This window comes from Symphalangus syndactylus, chromosome 1, assembly GCF_028878055.3.
Source record: "Symphalangus syndactylus isolate Jambi chromosome 1, NHGRI_mSymSyn1-v2.1_pri, whole genome shotgun sequence".
Lineage (NCBI taxonomy): Eukaryota > Metazoa > Chordata > Mammalia > Primates > Hylobatidae > Symphalangus > Symphalangus syndactylus.
This window is the reverse complement of record NC_072423.2, coordinates 54,720,499-54,737,935: the sequence shown is the minus strand read 5'-3', so window position 1 is coordinate 54,737,935 and position 17,437 is coordinate 54,720,499. Positions and strand designations below refer to the sequence as shown.

Sequence of the window (17,437 nt, the reverse complement as noted above, 5' to 3'; positions counted from 1 at the left end):
TGCTGCACTCTAGCTTGGGTGACAGAGTGAGAGAGACTTGGTCTCAAAAAAAAAAAAAAAAAAAAAAAAAATGTCCAGATCCCTTTTACCACCCTAATACTTCCTGCCTCCACCATGCTATAGTCCTTGTTTCAGCCTATATAATTTATAACCAGTAAGTAGTTCAGAGCTTCCGGACAGGGAATAGGTTCTGAGGCAATTACAGCAAGAAGACAGTGTCCACAGTCCACAGAACAAAATGTGAGCATATTTTTTCGCATAATCAGACAAAATGTTCTACAGTAGCATTAAAAGCAGTCCATTACAGGGCTGGGCACAGTGGCTCACGCCTGTAAACCCAGCACTTTGGTAGGTCGAGATGGGTGGATCACCTGAGGTCAGGAGTTCGAGACCAGCCTGGCCAACATAGTGAAACCTCGTCTCTACTAAAAATACAAAAAGTAGCCAGGCATGGTGGCGGGCGCCTGTAATCCCAGCTACTGGGGAGGCTGAGGCAGGAGAATCACTTGAACACGGAGGTTGCAGTGAGCCAAGGCGAAGGGTTGCAGTGAGCCAAGATTGCACCACTGCATTCTAGCCTGGGCGAGAGAGTGAGACTCCGTCTCAAAAAAAAAAAAAAAAAAAAAAAAAAAAATGCTGGGCGCAGTGGCTCACACCTGTAATCCCAGCACTTTGGGAGGCCGAGGCAGGCGGATCACCTGAGGTCAGGAGTTCAAGACCAGCCTGGGCAATGTGGTAAAACTCCGTCTCTCCTAAAAATACAAAATTAGCCAGGCACGGTGGTGCGCGCCTGTAATCCCAGCTACTCTGGAGGCTGAGGCAGGAGAATCACTTGAACCCGGGAGGCAGAGGTTGCAGTGAACCGAGACCACACCATTGTATTCCAGCCTGGGCAACAAGAGCTGAGATCACACCACTGCACTCCAGCTTGGGCAACAGAGAGAGGCTCCATCTCATAAATAAATAAATAAAATGTATTTTGAAAATAATGACACCTTTTACGCTTTTACCCAGCATATAAAACTGTATAAAGAAAACAGGCTAGGCCGGGCGCGATGGCTCACGCCTGTAATCCCAGCACTTTGGGAGGCCTTGGCGGGCGGATCACCTGAGGTCGGGAGTTTGAGACCAGCCTGACCAACACAGAGAAACCCCGTCTCTACTAAAAATACAAAATTAGCCGGCGTGGTGGCGCATGCCTGTGATCCCAGCTACCAGGGAGGCTGAGGCAGAATTGCTTGAACCTTGGAAGCGGAGGTTGCGGTGAGCCGAGATCGCGCCACTGCACTCCAGCCTGGGCAACAAGAGCAAAACTCCATCTCAAAAACAAACAAACAAACAAACAAACAAAAAAACAGGCTTTATAAATAAGTCTGCAATTACAGGCTGGAGCCGCTGCACCCAGTGGCTCAAGCCAGCTACTCGGGAGGCTGAGGCAGAATTGCTTGAACCTGGGAGGCAGAAGTTGCGGTGAGCCAAGATCGCGCCATTGCACTCCAGCCTGGGCAACAAGAGCGAAACTCCATCTCAAAAAAAAAAAAAAAAAAATCATTTTGGGGATTTAGGTGAGCTATTGTTAGTAATTGTAAGGCACTGAGCACCATGCTCAACAATACGTAATGGAGGCGGTATAGCAGCAGCAGCAGATACAACATCACCTACTTCAACTGCACCATGGGTTATCATTACATACAAATAAGAGGCAACTTTGGGTAAGTGGTCTGGGTACCTACAAATAAAGAATGACACTTTCTTCTCAACTTTATAAACAAGCCTGCGACTGCCGGGCGCGGTGGCTCACGCCTGTAATCCCAGCACTTTGGGAGGCCGAGGCAGGAGGATCATGAGGTCAGGACATCGAGACCATCCTGGCTAACATGGTGAAACCCTGTCTCTACTAAAAATACAAAAAAATTAGCCGGGCGTGGTGGCATGCGCCTGTAGTCCCAGCTACTCGGGAGGCTGAGGCAGGAGAATGGTGTGAACCCAGGAGGCGGAGCTTGCAGTGAGCCAAGATTGCACCACTGCACTCCAGCCTGGGCGACAGAGCAAGACTCCGTCTCAAAAAAAAAAAAAAAAAAAAAACAACAAACAAGCCTGCGATTATAGGCTTGAGCCACTGCACCCACTGCACCGAGTGAGTGCCTCAAGCATGTAATCTCAGCACTTTAGGAGGCTAAAGCAGGAGGATCACTTGCACCCAGGAATTCTAGACCAGCCTGGACAACAGAGGGAGAGAGACCCCATTTTTTTTTTTTTGAGACAGAGTCTTGCTCTGTCGCCCAGGCTGGAGTGCAATGGCATGATTTCGACTCACTGCAACCTCCGCCTCCCAGGTTCAAGCGATTCCCCTGCCTCAGCCTCCCGAGTAGCTGGGATAACAGGCGCCCACCACCACACCCGGCTAATTTTTTGTATTTTTTTTTTTTGATACAGAGTCTTGCTCTGTCGCCCAGGCTGGAGTGCAGTGGCGCGATCTCGGCTCACTGCAAGCTCCGCCTCCTGGGTTCACGCCATTCTCCTGCCTCAGCCTCTCCGAGTAGCTGGGACTACAGGCGCCCGCCACCACGCCCCGCTAATTTTTTGTATTTTTAGTAGAGACGGGGTTTCACCGTGGTCTCGATCTCCTGACCTCGTGATCCGCCTTTTTTGCATCTTTTTAGTAGAGACGAGGTTTTGCCATGTTGGCCAGACTGGTCTCAAACTCTTGACCTCATGATCCACCCGCCTCAGCCTCCCAAAGTGCTGATATTACAGGCGTGAGCCACCACACCCGGCCCAAGACCCCATCTCTATAAAAAAATTTTTTTAATTAGCTGGGTGTGATGGCACACACCCGTGTGCTACTCAGGAGGCTAAGGTAGGAGGATCTTGTATACTTTATACATATAAAACTTTACCATATTAAAAAACCCTCTGGCTGGGTGTAGTGGCTCAAGCCTGTAATCTAGGCACTTTGGGAGGCCGAGGCTGGCAGATCGCTTGAGTCCAAGAGTTCAAGAACAGCCTGGGCAACATGGCAAAACCCCATCTCTACAAAAAAAAAATTTTTTTTTAATTAGCCAAATGTGTGGTGCAAACCTGTAATCCCAGCTACCCAGGAGGCCAATGTGGAATGATCACTTGAGCCCAGGAGGTCAAGGCTGCAGTGAACCATGATCATGCCCCCTGTATCCAGCCTAGGTGACAAAGCGAGACCCCGTCTCGAAAAATTAATAAATAAAACAAAATGAAAACAAATTTTGAAAACCTGACTTGAATTTTATTCAAAGTTTGGTACTTCCACACCTTGGAGATCAATTACTTCATTACATAAACATGGTAGTTAAGATTGATGACATATTTCCAACTAAAAGAAATTTAAGAGGCCAGATGCAGTGGCTCATGCCTGTAATCTAGCACTTTGGGAGGCCGAAGGTGGGTGGATCACTTGAGGTCAGGAGTTCGAGACCAGCCTGGCCAACACGGCAAAACCCTGTCTCTACTAACAACACAAAAATTAGCCGGGGGTGGTGGCCCGTGCCTGTAATGCCAGCTACTTAGGAGGCTGAGACAGAAGAACTGCTTGAACCTGGGAGGCGGAGGTTGCAGTGAGCTGCGATTGTGCGACGGCACTGCAGTCGGGTGACAGAGCAAGACCCTGTCTTAAAAAAAAAAAAAGGAGCTGGGCACGGTGGCTCACGCCTATCATCTCAGCACTTTGGGAGGCCGAGGCGGGCGGATCACCTGAGGTCAGAAGATCAAAACCATCCTGGCTAACATGGTGAAATCCCGTCTCTACTAAAAAAATACAAAAAATTAGCCGGGCGTGGTGGCGGGCGCCTGTAGTCCCAGCTACTTAGGAGGCTGAGGCAGGAGAATGGCGTGAACCCAGGAGGCGGAGCTTGCAGAGAGCTGAGATTCACCACTGCGCTCCAGCCTGGGTGACAGAGCGAGACTCTGTCTCAAAAAAAATAAAAAATAAAAATAAAGGAAAAGGAAAGAAATTTAAGGCCGGTCGCAGTGGCTCGTGCCTGTAATCAAAGCACTTTAGGAGTCCAAAGCAGGTAAATTGCTTGAGTCCAGGAGTCTGAGACCGGCTGGGCAGCATGGCAAAATCCCATTTCTAGAAAAACTACAAAAATTAGCCAGGTGTGGTAGTACACGCCCATAACCCCAGCTACTGATGAGGCTGATGTGGAAGGATATTTTGAGCTCAGAAGGTTGAGGCTGTAGTGAGCCACGGAGTTCGAGACCAGCCTGGGCAACAGAGTGAGGCTCTATCTCAAAAAAAAACTGCTCACTTCAGCAGCACATATACTAAAATTGGAATGATACAGAGAAGATTAGCATAGCTCCTGCACAAGGATCACACAAGTTTTTCTTTTCAAGAATTCAAAAAGAAAAGAAAAAGAAAGAAATTTAAGAAAACCAGAGACATTAAATAGCCTTCAAAAGTTATATCCTAGTCTACTTTTTTTTGTTGTTTTTTTGAGACAGAGTCTCGCTCTGTCACCCAGGCTGGAGTGCAGTGACAAAATCTTGGCTCACTGCAACCTTCACTTCTCGAGTTCAAGTGATTCTTCTGCCTCAGCCTCCAGAGCAGCTGGGACTACAAGCGCCCACCACCACACCAGGCTAATTTTGTATTTTCAGTAGAGATGGGGTTTCGCCACGTTGGCCACGCTGGTCTCAAACTCCTGACCTCAGATTATCATTCAACTCAGCCTCTCAAAGTGCTGAGATTACAGGCCTAAGACACTGCACCTGGCCTACTTTTTAATCCCTTTAGTAACCTTAATTTCAAAATAAAATAATGTATAACCCACATACTTCCAAGTTAGTGTTTAAGTGAAATTTTCTTAAAACTTACAGAACATCTAAATGATATATTGCAACATTGTTTAGAACTATCAAAGAACTATCGCTAAGCAAAAACAATAAGGCTTAATTTTAATTTTTTGTTGTTTGCTTGATTAATTAATATTAATACCACAACTCTTTGAAACATGGCCAGTGGAAATTCTTTGAGTATTAGGATCTCAAAATTTGTGTCAAACAATGACTACGTTAAGTCTCAAAACATACATCAAGCATAACAATCACAGAAAATACATATAATAAATTTAATTATATATTTTTAATAATTTAATTTTAACATAATTTAATACTCTTCAGGTTTTAAAATGTCTCTAAGGAACCTAAAATGGCTCTCCGTTGTGTAATACATCAAAAGTCTAAACTGTATTTTGAAGGCCCTACACATAAATAGTACTCAAATCTCTTCTATCAACCCTCTCTTTGGTATAGCTTTAAACCAAGTGTTTTCTACTAAAATCTAAAAATAGGTCTCCTGACAATACTTGGCACTGTACTTGACACTCCTTGATAACTCAGTAGTCAAGGCAAAGTTTTACCCTAAGTAAAGGCATACCTACAGGCCAGAAATTGAGTCTTCTTTTTTAACATTTTTTTTCTCCCTCTAAGGAAATGTTAGCTTGTTTTAGTCAGTTGTATTCTTAAATTACATTGCCTGAAATGATATTCTCATGCCTCACTTGCTAAAGAAAAGCTGCTGCCTGGCTCAGTGGCTCATGCCTGTAATCCCAGCACTTTGGGAGGCCAAGGCGGGCAGATCACGAGGTCAAGAGATGGAGACAATCCTGGCCAATATGGTGAAACCCCATCTCTACCAAAAATACAAAAATTAGCTGAGCATGGTGGCGCGAGCCTGCAGTCCCAGCTACTCAGGAGGCTGAGGCAGGAGAATCACTTGAACCTGGGAGGTGGAGCTTGCAGTGAGCCAAGATCTCGCCACTGCACTCCAGCCTGGTGACAGAGCGAGACTCCGTCTCAAAAAAAAAAAAAAAAAAAAAGCTGTCTTTGAAGAATCTCCACACTTGAAACAAAAAGCGGCCTGTTCTAGATGGTAAAAAAAATTCTAAAATGTATTTACCAGCAAAAAACTAAAACCAAGAAAAATTAAGTCCTCTTTGCCAAATTTCTAATGCTACTATCATAGTCCATGTTCATCTTGAAATGTAAAACTTGTATCTACTTATATCTATCCTTATAAACCACACAACTAATCTCCAAAACTTTCAACTCATTAATGTGCAAATGTTTCAGACCCTCAATAATCTCCTCACATTTACCATTAGACATAAAATCTCAAATCCCTTTCCTAGAATTCAAGGTCCTCCCTTTATCTAAGCATCCTCTTACTACTCTGTACCCCAGTAAGAGTTTCCTCCCTGTTTCCCAACCATTCAGTCATAATTTAGACCTTTTGTCCATACCATTATAACCTCATACCACTCCTTCATAGGGAATGACTGCCCTCTTGCTTTCTACCAACTGTCTACCTATCCATTAACGGTCCAACTCATTATACTCCTTCACTAGGCTGGGCGCAGTGGTTTGAGACGAGCCTGGGCAACGAGGAGAAACCCCGTCTCTCCAAAAATTTAAAAATTAGCCAGGCATGATGGCATGTGCCTGTAGTCCCAGCTACTTGGGAGGCTGAGACAAGAGGATAGCTAGAACCTGGGAGGTTGAGGCTGCAGTGGGTGAGTGAGCTATGGTGGTACAATTGCACTCCAGCCCTCCCAGCATGGGTAACAGAGCAAGACCTTGTCTCAAAACAAAAAACAAACAAACAAAGAAACTCCTTCCTTAATCTTCCCCAGTCTCCTGAAGGAAATCAGAAGTGTACTGACAATGAGCCTCCATCACAGCACTGTCCAATACAGTAGGCAACAACTGCATATGGCTACTGAGTACTTGAAATGCGACTAGTACAAATTGAGATGTTAAGTATAAAAGGCACACCAAATTTCAAAGACTAAGCAATAAAAAAGAATGTAAAATATCTCATGAATATTTTTCACATTGATTACACATTGAAATAGTAACATTTTGGAAATACTGAGTTAAATAAAATATAGTATTAAAACTAATTTCGGCGGGGCACGGTGGCTCACGCCTGTAATCCCAGCACTTTGGGAGGCCGAGGCGGGCAGACCACGAGGTCAGGAGTTCGAGACCAGCCTGGCCAACATGGTGAAACCCTGTCTCTACTAAAAATACAAAAATAAGCCGTGAGTGCCTGTAATTTCAGCTACTCGGGAGGCTGAGGCAGGAAAATCGCTTGAACCTGGGAGGCAGAGGTTGTAGTGACCCAAGATCGCGCCACTGCACTCCAGCCTGGGCGACAGGGCAAGACTCCATCTCCAAAAAAAAAAAAAAAAAACACTAATTTCACTTGTTTCTTTTTACTTTTTTAATGTGGCTACTAAAATTTTTTGTTTGTTTGGTTGGTTTTGAGATGGAGTCTCACTGTGCTTCCCGGGTTCAAGTGATTCTCCTGCCTCAGCTTCTCGAGTAGCTGGGACTACGGGCGCCCACCATCAAGCCCAGCTAATTTTTGTATTTTTAGTAGAAATGGGGTTTCACCATGTTGGCCAGGATGGTCTTGATCTCGTGATCCACCCGCCTCGGCCTCCCAAAGAGCTGGGATTACAGGCGTGAGCCACTGCACCCGGCCAAAAATTTTTAATTATACCTGTGACTCACATTGTATTTCAATTAGACAGCACTGCTCTATGGTGTAAATACATAATTCTAAATACTGTCAGGAGATAAGATGATTAAGGACACAATGTCTTGAGTCACACTACCTGTTGCAAATCTTTCCCAGATGCAAAACTGTGAACAATTTAACACTTCTATGCTTCAAGATCCTCAAATTTAAAATTGCAATAACATAGGATTCAATGAAGACTAAAAAAAGTTACACAAAGCAAGTATCAGGTATTAACATTATTATTATTTATTAAGAAAGTAGGAAAGAGTACACATATAAAAGTAAAACTAGCTCAAGTGTTTGTGTTTTTTTAGGAATTCAAGGCCGGGCGCGGTGGCTCATGCCTATAATCCCAGCACTTTGGGAGGCCGAGGCGGCCAGATCACCTGAGGTCGGGAGTTCGAGACCAACCTGACCAACATGAAGAAACCCCGTCTCTACTAAAAATACAAAAATTATCCGAGTATGGTGGCACATGCCTGTAATCTCACCTACTCAGACGGCTGAGGCAGGAGAATCGCTTGAACCTGGGAGGCGGAGGTGGCGGTGAGCCGAGATCGCGCCACTGCACTCCAGCCTGGGTAACAAGAGCGAAACTCCGTCTCAAAATAAATAAATAAATAAATAAAAAACAAAAAAAAAAACGTAGGGCATTTCGTTGCTCTTGTTAAGTCCAACACTGAAGGAACTGAGGCTGATGGCTACGATACAGGCTAAAGAAAATCCAAAAGTTTCCAAACTTTGTTTTTTTGGACAGCTCCCTCTCTCCCCTTAAAACGAAAACTAATTTGTAATGGAACTATTCTCCCCAAAAATACAGTAGCGCAAAAATGGTACAGCACTGATTTTTTTTTGTGGATAAGTCATATTAAGCTAACAAACATCACAGTTGTTTGCCTGACACAGGCTTATTATGAAACCCTTCAGTTCTTAACGACTTTAACAAAAAAAACTTTACTTGGACTTTGTTGTTTGAAGATATTGGCTAAAACACGCTTGAAGCTTTACTACATTATTTTCTCCTAATAAAAATATCCAAAACTGGAGAAAACGGGTAGCTCCTTAACAAGACATTCATTAACAAGAGAAGACATTTCCATCCCTATAAGTATAGATAACTCCAAATATCTAGGTTAAATTAACCACAACTTGGGCTTGCTTCCTCTTCCTTCGGGCAAAAAGCTGTTTCAAGTTTTCTTCTTCTTATAATACTTTTAATTTTCTTGAGAGGTTAAGCAAAATAACGTATAGCTAAGAATATCTTAGTAAAATAGCCACACGGTAGTTCACACAGAGATGACCCTGAACGCTACAAGAATGTAGTAACATCTACAACTACTCTGAAAGTCCAGTTTAACATCCAAGGGAGGATGACAGGTCTTCCTTACTCAGACCCTGTTGGTCTAAGAGGCAGCATTTTCCTACGTTAGCTGCTTTGCAAATGCCTAATTCCTTCGCTATGGCCGTGAAGAACAGTCTCAATGCCGTCCTCGAAGACTCACTTTTATCTTTGCACCAATTACTTAACGACCTAGGTTGTCCGAGGAAGAAAGAAAGTGCCCAGAGAAACTGGAGCTTAGGACTGCGCTGCCTTGACAACCTCACGGTCCTCCTCCAGCCGCCCCGAAGCACCGCGGGGCCACAGCCCCAGACGCCACGGTACCAGCTCCAGGACGTAAACACTGCCCTTCTCTCCCCTGCCCGCCCGCAACTTCCTTCTCCCGACCACGGCTTTGCCGGAGCCCACTGGAAAGGGGAGGATACCACATACCCTCGGAAGTGAGGCGGGAGAAGGGCTTAAGCAGCTCCGCGAAGCTGAGGTGATTAAGACGAGTGAGCCGCTCAGCTTCGTCGCTGCACAGCGCAGCGACACAGGGGACGAAGGAGTCCGGGATTAGCTCCTGCACTGATTGTACACACTGGGCCATTGCCGCGGCAGAGGCAGCGGCGGCGCCCGCCCTCCGGCCCACCCTGAGAGGTTATCCTGCGGCTGCAGCAGCTACCGCCGCCGCCCGCCGGCCTGGCCCGGCCGGGCGGGGCCCCGAACGCACTGGAGCCTAGAGACAAGTAGAAGGAACAGACGCCGCCGCTTCGGTTTCTGGGGCACAATCCACTGACCCCCCCTCCTTCCCGTCACCGCCGCTCCTCAGCGCTCGTCCCCGCGTGCTCGCATTCCACCCCGATAGGTGGAGACGCCGACAGTCACCACTTAGTCCTTCGGACGGCAAAACCTTGGTCACTGCCCGGCCGGAACCGCCATGTTGAGGCCGAACCCTGACCAACCGGCAGTACTACTCCCAGCTGCCCCCGCGCGCATCCCTCACGTGACTGTGTTAAAGGAGACGGTAGGGGTAAGGGAAGAGAGCTGAGGAGAGGGAAGTGAAAAGCGACGGAGGCCGGTTGGGAGGCTGGAGCCGGAAGTGCTGTGACGGAAGCTCCCTGGGCAGGGCGGGGCTACAAGTGCGGTGGGCGGGGCCCGAGGCGGGGGGAGGTGCGCAACTGTAGGCGGGGTTCTCAAGCTTGCCCTTGGCAGAGCAGAGCTGAGAGCGACCTGCTAGCGGTAGCGGAACCTCGAGACGGGTGCTGTCGCAGTGATGGAGGCGCATCCTCACTTTCCACGCAGGCCTGGCCTTTTTGACGTCCCTAAGGCTCTCTCCCTGGCTGTTGTGGGCAACCGATGCGGTTGGTCGCGCTGCTGCCTACGCTCGCCGGCGGAGCAGCGAGTTGCACCTGTTCGGGGAGAGGGAATGGACCTCTCGGAAGTGCTTGGGGTTTCGCTGAAGTGGACCTGAACAGGCCATGTATCCTTTAAATACGGCCATGCTTTTAGAAACAGACTGTCACTTTATGTGGACTCAACCATTGAACAGAATGTGTGCTGTTGTGAGTGCTGCAATTCCCTCGAGTGTAATTGCGCTACTGCATTTTTGTTGGTCGCAGGGAAAGGGTGTGCCTGCAAATGTCCGCGTGGTTCGTCCTCAGCCTCTTCCTTTTTACAGTCTGCTGGGATGTTTACTTACTGGTGGTGGAGGTAGGGGAAGCCAGTATTTATGTACTGTGTACTGTCCTGAACCGGCTTTCATTCCTTTTAAAAGATTCCTTTAAGGGGGGGAGGGGGGCGGGTCAAAGATTGTTTTAAAGGGGGGGCGGGGTGAGGTCAATGGTGTGTGCCTTGTAAGTAGAAGTGAATGGAAAGAATTCTACTAATGTGTCACTCAATTGTTTGAGCTCCTCCTGTTTTACATGCCAAAAATATAAGGCATGGAAAAATGTATCATTCTATCATGATTTTATGATGCTTTAATTAAAGGAGTCTTCCCCAACGTCAATGACTCAAATTTTTCGACTTCTTGACACCCTCAGATTTTTACTATGGTAATAATTTATGACAAGTTAGATGTATGCTTCTCATGTAAGGTGATAAATGGGAGGTAGGAAGGCACAGTAGGACATATTGATGACATGCCTTGGCTACAGATTAATTTATAAGAGTGTCCATCACTTTAGGAGATTTATTTGCCAAAGTTAAGGACGAGCCCAGGAAAGAGGTCTATGCCTTTGTCGGAAGATGATTTTGAGGGCTCCAAATTTAAAGGGGGAAAGGGCGGGATATTGAGAAGCACACTGTTTTCATGTAAGGGAGCAGTAGGAGAAAATAGTAATTCTTGCCTTTGTCTGGCTCAGTGAATCTGCATTTTTTACATAAGATGACATAAAATGGGCAGAGGAAAAATGTGGGAATCTGCATTTTTCATAAGATAACAGACAAAATGGGGTAGGGGAACAATCAGGTATGCATTTGTGTCTGACGGGCTGGGGTGACCACCTGTAAAGATAAGCTATCAATTTGCATTGCCATGAAGTTTTAACAGCACACTAAGAATTTCATTGTGGGCAAAATATGGGGGAGAGATGTAGCTTTTCATCATGCAGCCATCTTATTTAGGAACCAAAAGGGGGAGGCAGATTTGCGTGACTAGTCCCAGCTTGACTTTTCCCTTTGGCTAATCAGTTTGGGGTCCCAAAATTTAATTTCCTTTTGCAAGAGAAAACATGTGCAAGTTAAGGGTCTGGAAATTCATTTCCTTAAAACTGTCTACGTCTGGAAATTATTAAATCCCTAGGGATACACACAATCCCTTTTCAATAATTCTGATTCACTTCCTTACCCTTTATAATGTTGTGAGAATCTCATATAATTTAGTGTGACTCAAGTTATAAGATAGATTTTTTATAACAGGACTCCTAAATGCAAACATACTATTTATCTAGTACTCTAAAAAGTTTCAAAGGCCATTTATTTTTATGCTGAAAGTAAAAACAGCTGAAGTAGACTCTTCGAAAAGGACTTTCAATGGTAATTTAGCCAAAATAGATTTTTCTGAGATATAATTCATATGCCATAATATTTACCCCTTCAAATAAGTGTACAATTCAGTGGTTTTCAGTTTATTCCAAAAGTTGTGCAACCATTACTACTATCTAATTCCAGAACATGTTCATCCCAAAAAGAAGCCTGGTACAAGCTTTTATCATTCTGTACCCTGCCATGCCCTCCAACTCCTGGCAATCACTAATCTACTTTCTGTCTGTGTAGATTTACCTATTCTGGACATTTCATATAAGTGAAATTATACAATATGTGATCTTTTGTACACATATTACTTCACTCAGCAATATATTTTAAAGGTTCATCCATGTTGTAATGTGAATCATTACTTCATTCCTTTTTATGGCTGAGCCTAAATGGATTTTTGTCTTACACATTGACTTTGCAGTTTTTTGTTTTTTTTTTTAAATATGTAGAGATGAGGGCTCACTGTATTGCCCAGGCTGGCCTCAAACTCTGGGCTCTGGTGATCCTTCTGCCTCAGCCTCCCAAAATGCTGGGATTGCAGGTGTGAGCCACTACACCCAGCCTGACTTCACAATCTAATACCACACCCATACACAGTGTTTCCAGTGAGTAACTTCACTGTGTAAATGTACTTCTTTCATAGTCTATCCTGGTCTCTTCTGTCTTTTGACAAGGTACTGTTTGAACTGTGGAAACACCTTAAAGGAGACCATACTGAGGACTAAACTCTGACTTTTTTCCCCTCTTCCCTGAATTCCTATCTAAGGGGCCAGTGGAGTCACACCCTACAAAACATAAAATGTTATCAAATGGGCCGGGCGCGGTGGCTCACATCTGTCATCCCAGCACTTTGGGAGGCTGAGGCGGGTGGGTCACGACGTCAGGAGTTCGAGACCAGTCTGGCCAACATAGTGAAACCCCGTCTCTACTAAAAATACACAAAAAATTAGCTGGGCGTGGTGGTGTGCGCCTGTAATCCCAGCTACTCAGGAGGCTGAGGCAGGAGAATCACTTGAACTCAGGAGGTGGAGGTTGCAGTGAGCCAATATCGTGCCACTGCACTCCAGCCTGGGCAACAGAACAAGACTCCATCTCAAAAAAAAAAAGTTATCAGATGGGTTTTATGTAAACTTATATATAACATGGCTTACTTTCCAACTTGACTCTGGCATAACATCACATGACAGATAAAGGAAATCAAAGTATTTTACCTCAAAATATATTTCTTTGCTGTATTTTGAAAGGTCCCTGCAAAGCCATTTTGTGGGGAGAGAGGTAATTGCATCTGTTAAGAATCTCTATTGGGTGGGTGCGTTGGCTCACACCTGCAATCCCAGCATTTTGTGAGGCCAAGGCACGTGGATCACCTGAGGTCAGCCTGGCCAACATGGTGAAACCCCATCTCTACTAAAAATTTAGCCAGGCGTGGTGATGGGCACCTGTAATCCCAGCTACTCAGGAGGGTGAGGCGGGAGAATCGCCTGAACCCAGGAGGCAGAGATTGCAGTGAGCCAAGATAGCGCCATTGGACTCCAGCCTGGGCAAGAAGAGCAAAAAACTCCATCTCAAAAAAAAAAGAATCTCTGTTAACATAACTAGATGTTTCCCCCTTTCAGGCCCTCCCAATTCTGAAGAAATTAACTGAGAGTCTAGCCCCTTTTACAGGTCAGAATAGAAAACATTTGCCATCTATTGTCTCTAAGGACGGCCACCTAGGAGACTTCGTCTACATAATAAGAACCTTAGTGTCCTCCACCCCTTATTTCAATCCAGGCATTCCTTTCTGTTTATTCCAGGTCTTTAAATAGTAACTTCACTCTTTCAACCAGTTGCCAGTCAGGAAATCTTTTAATCCACCTATGACCTAAAGCCCTCCCCCAAACCCTCTTCAAGTTGTCCCACCTTCCCCGACCAAACCAAGGTATACCCCAAATGTATTGATTGATGTTTTATGTCTCCCTAAGTTGTATTAAAACCAAGCTGTAACCCAACAGTCTTGGGCACATATTCTCAGTACCTCTTGGGACTGTGCCTCAGGCCTTGGTCACTCATATTTTGTTTAGAATAAATCTCTTTAGGGCCGGGCGCGGTGGCTCACACCTGTAATCCCAGCACTTTGGGAGGCTGAGGTGGGCGGATCACAAAGTCAGGAGTTCAAGACCAGCCTAGCCAACATAGTGAAACCCCGTCTGTACTAAAAATACCAAAAATTTAGCCAGGCATGGTGGCGCATGCCTGTCGTCCCCTACTCAGGAGGCTGAGGCGGGAGAATCACTTGAACCTGAGGGGCGGAGGTTGCAGTGAGCCAAGATCACGCCACTGCACTCCAGGTTGGGCAACAGAGTGAGAGTTTGTCTCAAAAAAACAAAAAAAGAATAAACCTCTTTAAATGTTTTAAAGAGTTTGATACTTTTTGTCGACGATATTTACTGTGACCATAGTAGCAGATCTTTTAGTCAGGATTCTTTCAATGTCAAAACAAAGCAAATTAGGCCAGGCATGCAGTGGCTCATGCCTGTAATCCCAGCACTTTTGGAGGCCAAGGCAGGTGAATCATCCAAGGTCAGGAGTTTGAGACCAGCCTGGCCAACATGGTGAAACCTGTCCCTACCCAAAATACAAAAATTGGCCAGGCCACCCATCGTCTGGGAGGTGAGGAGCGCCTCTGCCCGGCCGGCCACCCCGTCTGGGAAGTGAGGAGCGCCTCTGCCCGGCCACCCACCGTCTGGGAAGTGAGGAGCACCTCTGCCCGACCACCCACCGTCTGGGAAGTGAGGAGCACCTCTGCCCGACCACCCACCGTCTGGGAAGTGAGGAGTGCCTCTGCCCGGCCACCTATCGTCTGGGAAGAAGTGAGGAGCGTCTCTGCCTGGCCGCCCCGTCTGGGAGGTCTACCACAGAGGCCAGAAGCAATGTGGGGGCTGGACGTGGTGGCTCACGCCTGTGGTCCCGGCACTCTGGGGGGCGAGGCGGGTTGATCACTTCGGGCTAGGAGTTCGAGACCAGTCTGGCCAACTTGGCGAAACATGAAAAATACAACAGACAAACCAACCAACCAACTCAGTGACAACAAAACAGGTCTACCCTGGAGTCATACTCTAATTTTTTCTATTTTCCTCCCTTTCTGATCCTTTATCCCACTTTCTTTTTGTTCCTCTTCCTTCTCCCTCTTCTTTGTCAAATAGAGGATTGAGTTATTATCGCTGATCCATATAAAGTCCTTCTCTCATTTATTTTAACTCCCACCCCCCGTTTCTATTCCCCGACTTCCCATGTGCAACCTTCCTAATATGTTTGATACGCATCTTTTTGTTTGTATGTATTTTTAGAAAATGTTTATTGTTTTTGTGTGCAAAAAAAATTAATTAAAAAAATAAAAATAAAAAATAAAAAAAAAATTGGCCAGGCATAGTGGCATATACCTGTAGTCTCAGCTACTTGGGAGGCTGAGGCAGGAGAATCGCTTGAACCTGGGAGGCGGAGGTTGCAATGAGCCAAGATCACTCCAGCCTGGGCAATACAGCAAGACTCCATCTCAAAAACAGAAAAAGCAAATTAAATTTATACTAGCTTCAACAAACTAGAGAATTTAATGGCTCATGTAACTACAGGTAGAGTTGGGATAAAGGTCACAGGAAAGAAGGAAGAGCTGCAAAAATAATGGCTTCAAGGACCGAAGGCCAGGACTTGTTACCAGCAAATCCCTCTATCTCTAATTTCTAATTCTGTTACGCTTCGTTCTTCAGGAAGCCTCTGTCTGCATGATAGGGTTTGCCCACATCCCCAGATCATATTGTTGAGGCTCAGAATGTCGACAAAAAGAGTCGAATTCTGTAAAATATTTGAAGATATTTATTCTGAGCCAAATATAAGCGACCATGAGGTCCTGAGAACATGTGCCCAAGGTGGTCTGGCACAGCTTGGTTTTATACATTTTAAGGAGGCTTGAGACATCAATCAAATACATTTAAAAAATACACTGGTTTTAAGGGAGGAGACCACCCCTCATATTGTCTTATGCCCAATTTCTGCCTCCAAACAAAGAGGAAGTAAAAACTAAAAGGCAGAAATGAAATCCACCGGCAGACAGCCTGGTGCCGCGTCCTGGGCCTGGTTAAAGATCGACCCCTGACCTAATTGGTTATGTTATCTATAGATTCCAGACATTGTATGGAAAAGCATTGTGAAAATCCCTGTCCTGTTCTGTTCCTTTCTGATTACCAGTGCATTCAGCCCCCCGTCAGTTACCCCCTGCTTGCTCAATCGATCACAACCCTCTCACGCGGACCCCCTTAGAGTTGTAAGCCCTTAAAAGGGACAGGAATTGCTCACTCTGGGAGCTCGGTTTTTGGAGACGTGAGTCTTGCTGAAGCTCCCGGCGGAATAAAGCCCTTCCTTCTTTAACTAGGTGTCTGAGGGGTTTTGTCCGCGGCTTGTCCTGCTACAGTTTGATCCGGAAAGATGGGACAACTCAAAGTGGGGCAGGGGGGTTGGGTTACCAAACACCTTCTGGTTGATAGTTGGTTGAGTTTGTCTAACTGGGATTCATCCGCTTAGATCGCACCACTGCCTCCACCCTGGGCGACAGAGCAAGACTCCATCTCACAACACAAAAAAACAGAAAGGGAATGTTCAGTTTAAGATAAAAATTGTGGCTGGATGCAGTGGCTCACGCCTGTAATCCCAGCATTTTGGGAGGCTGAGGTGGGCGGATCACCAGGTCAGGAGTTCGAGACCAGCCTGGCCAGCATGTTGAAACCCCATCTCTACTAAAAATACAAAAATCAGCCAGCCGGGCTTGGTGGCGTATGCCTGTAATCCCAGCTACTCAGGAGGCTGAAGCAGGATATTCGCTTGAACCCAGGAGGCGGAGGTTGCAGTGAGCCGAGATCGTGCCACTGCACTCCAGCCTGGGTGACAAAGCGAGGCCCCGTCTCAAAAACAAAAAAAAAAAGCAAAAAAGATAAAGATTGTGGACGTCAAAGTTCTTTTTAAGTCTTATAGTGGCTGCCCTTAGAGACAGTAAACAACAAATGTTTCCTATTCAGATCTTAATTAATCTCTTTAGGATTGGGACAGTCTGGAAGAGAAAGAACTAGCTATGTTAATAGAGTTTTTTTTTTGGACAGAATCTCACTCTGTCACCCAGGCTGGAGTGCAGTGGTGCGATCTTGATTCACTGCAACCTCCGCCTCCTGGGTTCAAGTGATTCTCCTGCCTTAGCCTCCCAAGTAGCTGGGACTACGGGCATGTGCCACCATGCCCGGCTAATTTATTTTTATTTTTATTTTATTTTTTTGAGACGGAGTTTCACTCTGTCACCCAGGCTGGAGTGCAGTGGCGAAATCTTGGCTCGTTGCAACCTCCGCCTCCCGGGTTCAAGCAATTCTCCTGCCTCAGCTTCCCGAGTAGCTGGGACTACAGGCACACGTCACCACACCCAGTTAATTTCTTTTGTATTTTAGTAGAGACAGGGTTTCACCGTGTTGCCCGGGCTGGTCTCGAACTCCTGAGCT

At 45.9% G+C, this 17,437-nt stretch overlaps 1 protein-coding gene and 1 pseudogene across 3 annotated transcripts in view; one reads left to right on the top strand and one right to left on the bottom strand.

The window, feature by feature from the left end:
• TRAPPC8 (trafficking protein particle complex subunit 8) overlaps positions 1-9,969 on the bottom strand; it is a 117,045-nt gene extending 107,076 nt beyond the window's left edge. For 2 of the 3 annotated variants that reach the window (XM_055235230.2, XM_055235251.2), the window contains exon 1: positions 9,336-9,894. In XM_055235230.2, the coding sequence (XP_055091205.1) occupies positions 9,336-9,492 (157 nt within the window). In that variant the 5' untranslated portion in view covers positions 9,493-9,894. Of the gene's footprint in view, positions 1-9,335 lie in introns of all 3 variants that reach the window. The other variant, XM_055235241.2, reaches the window with a different exon arrangement.
• LOC129461291 (uncharacterized) lies at positions 4,276-4,367 on the top strand (annotated as a pseudogene).
• Positions 9,970-17,437: the final 7,468 nt, after the last annotated feature.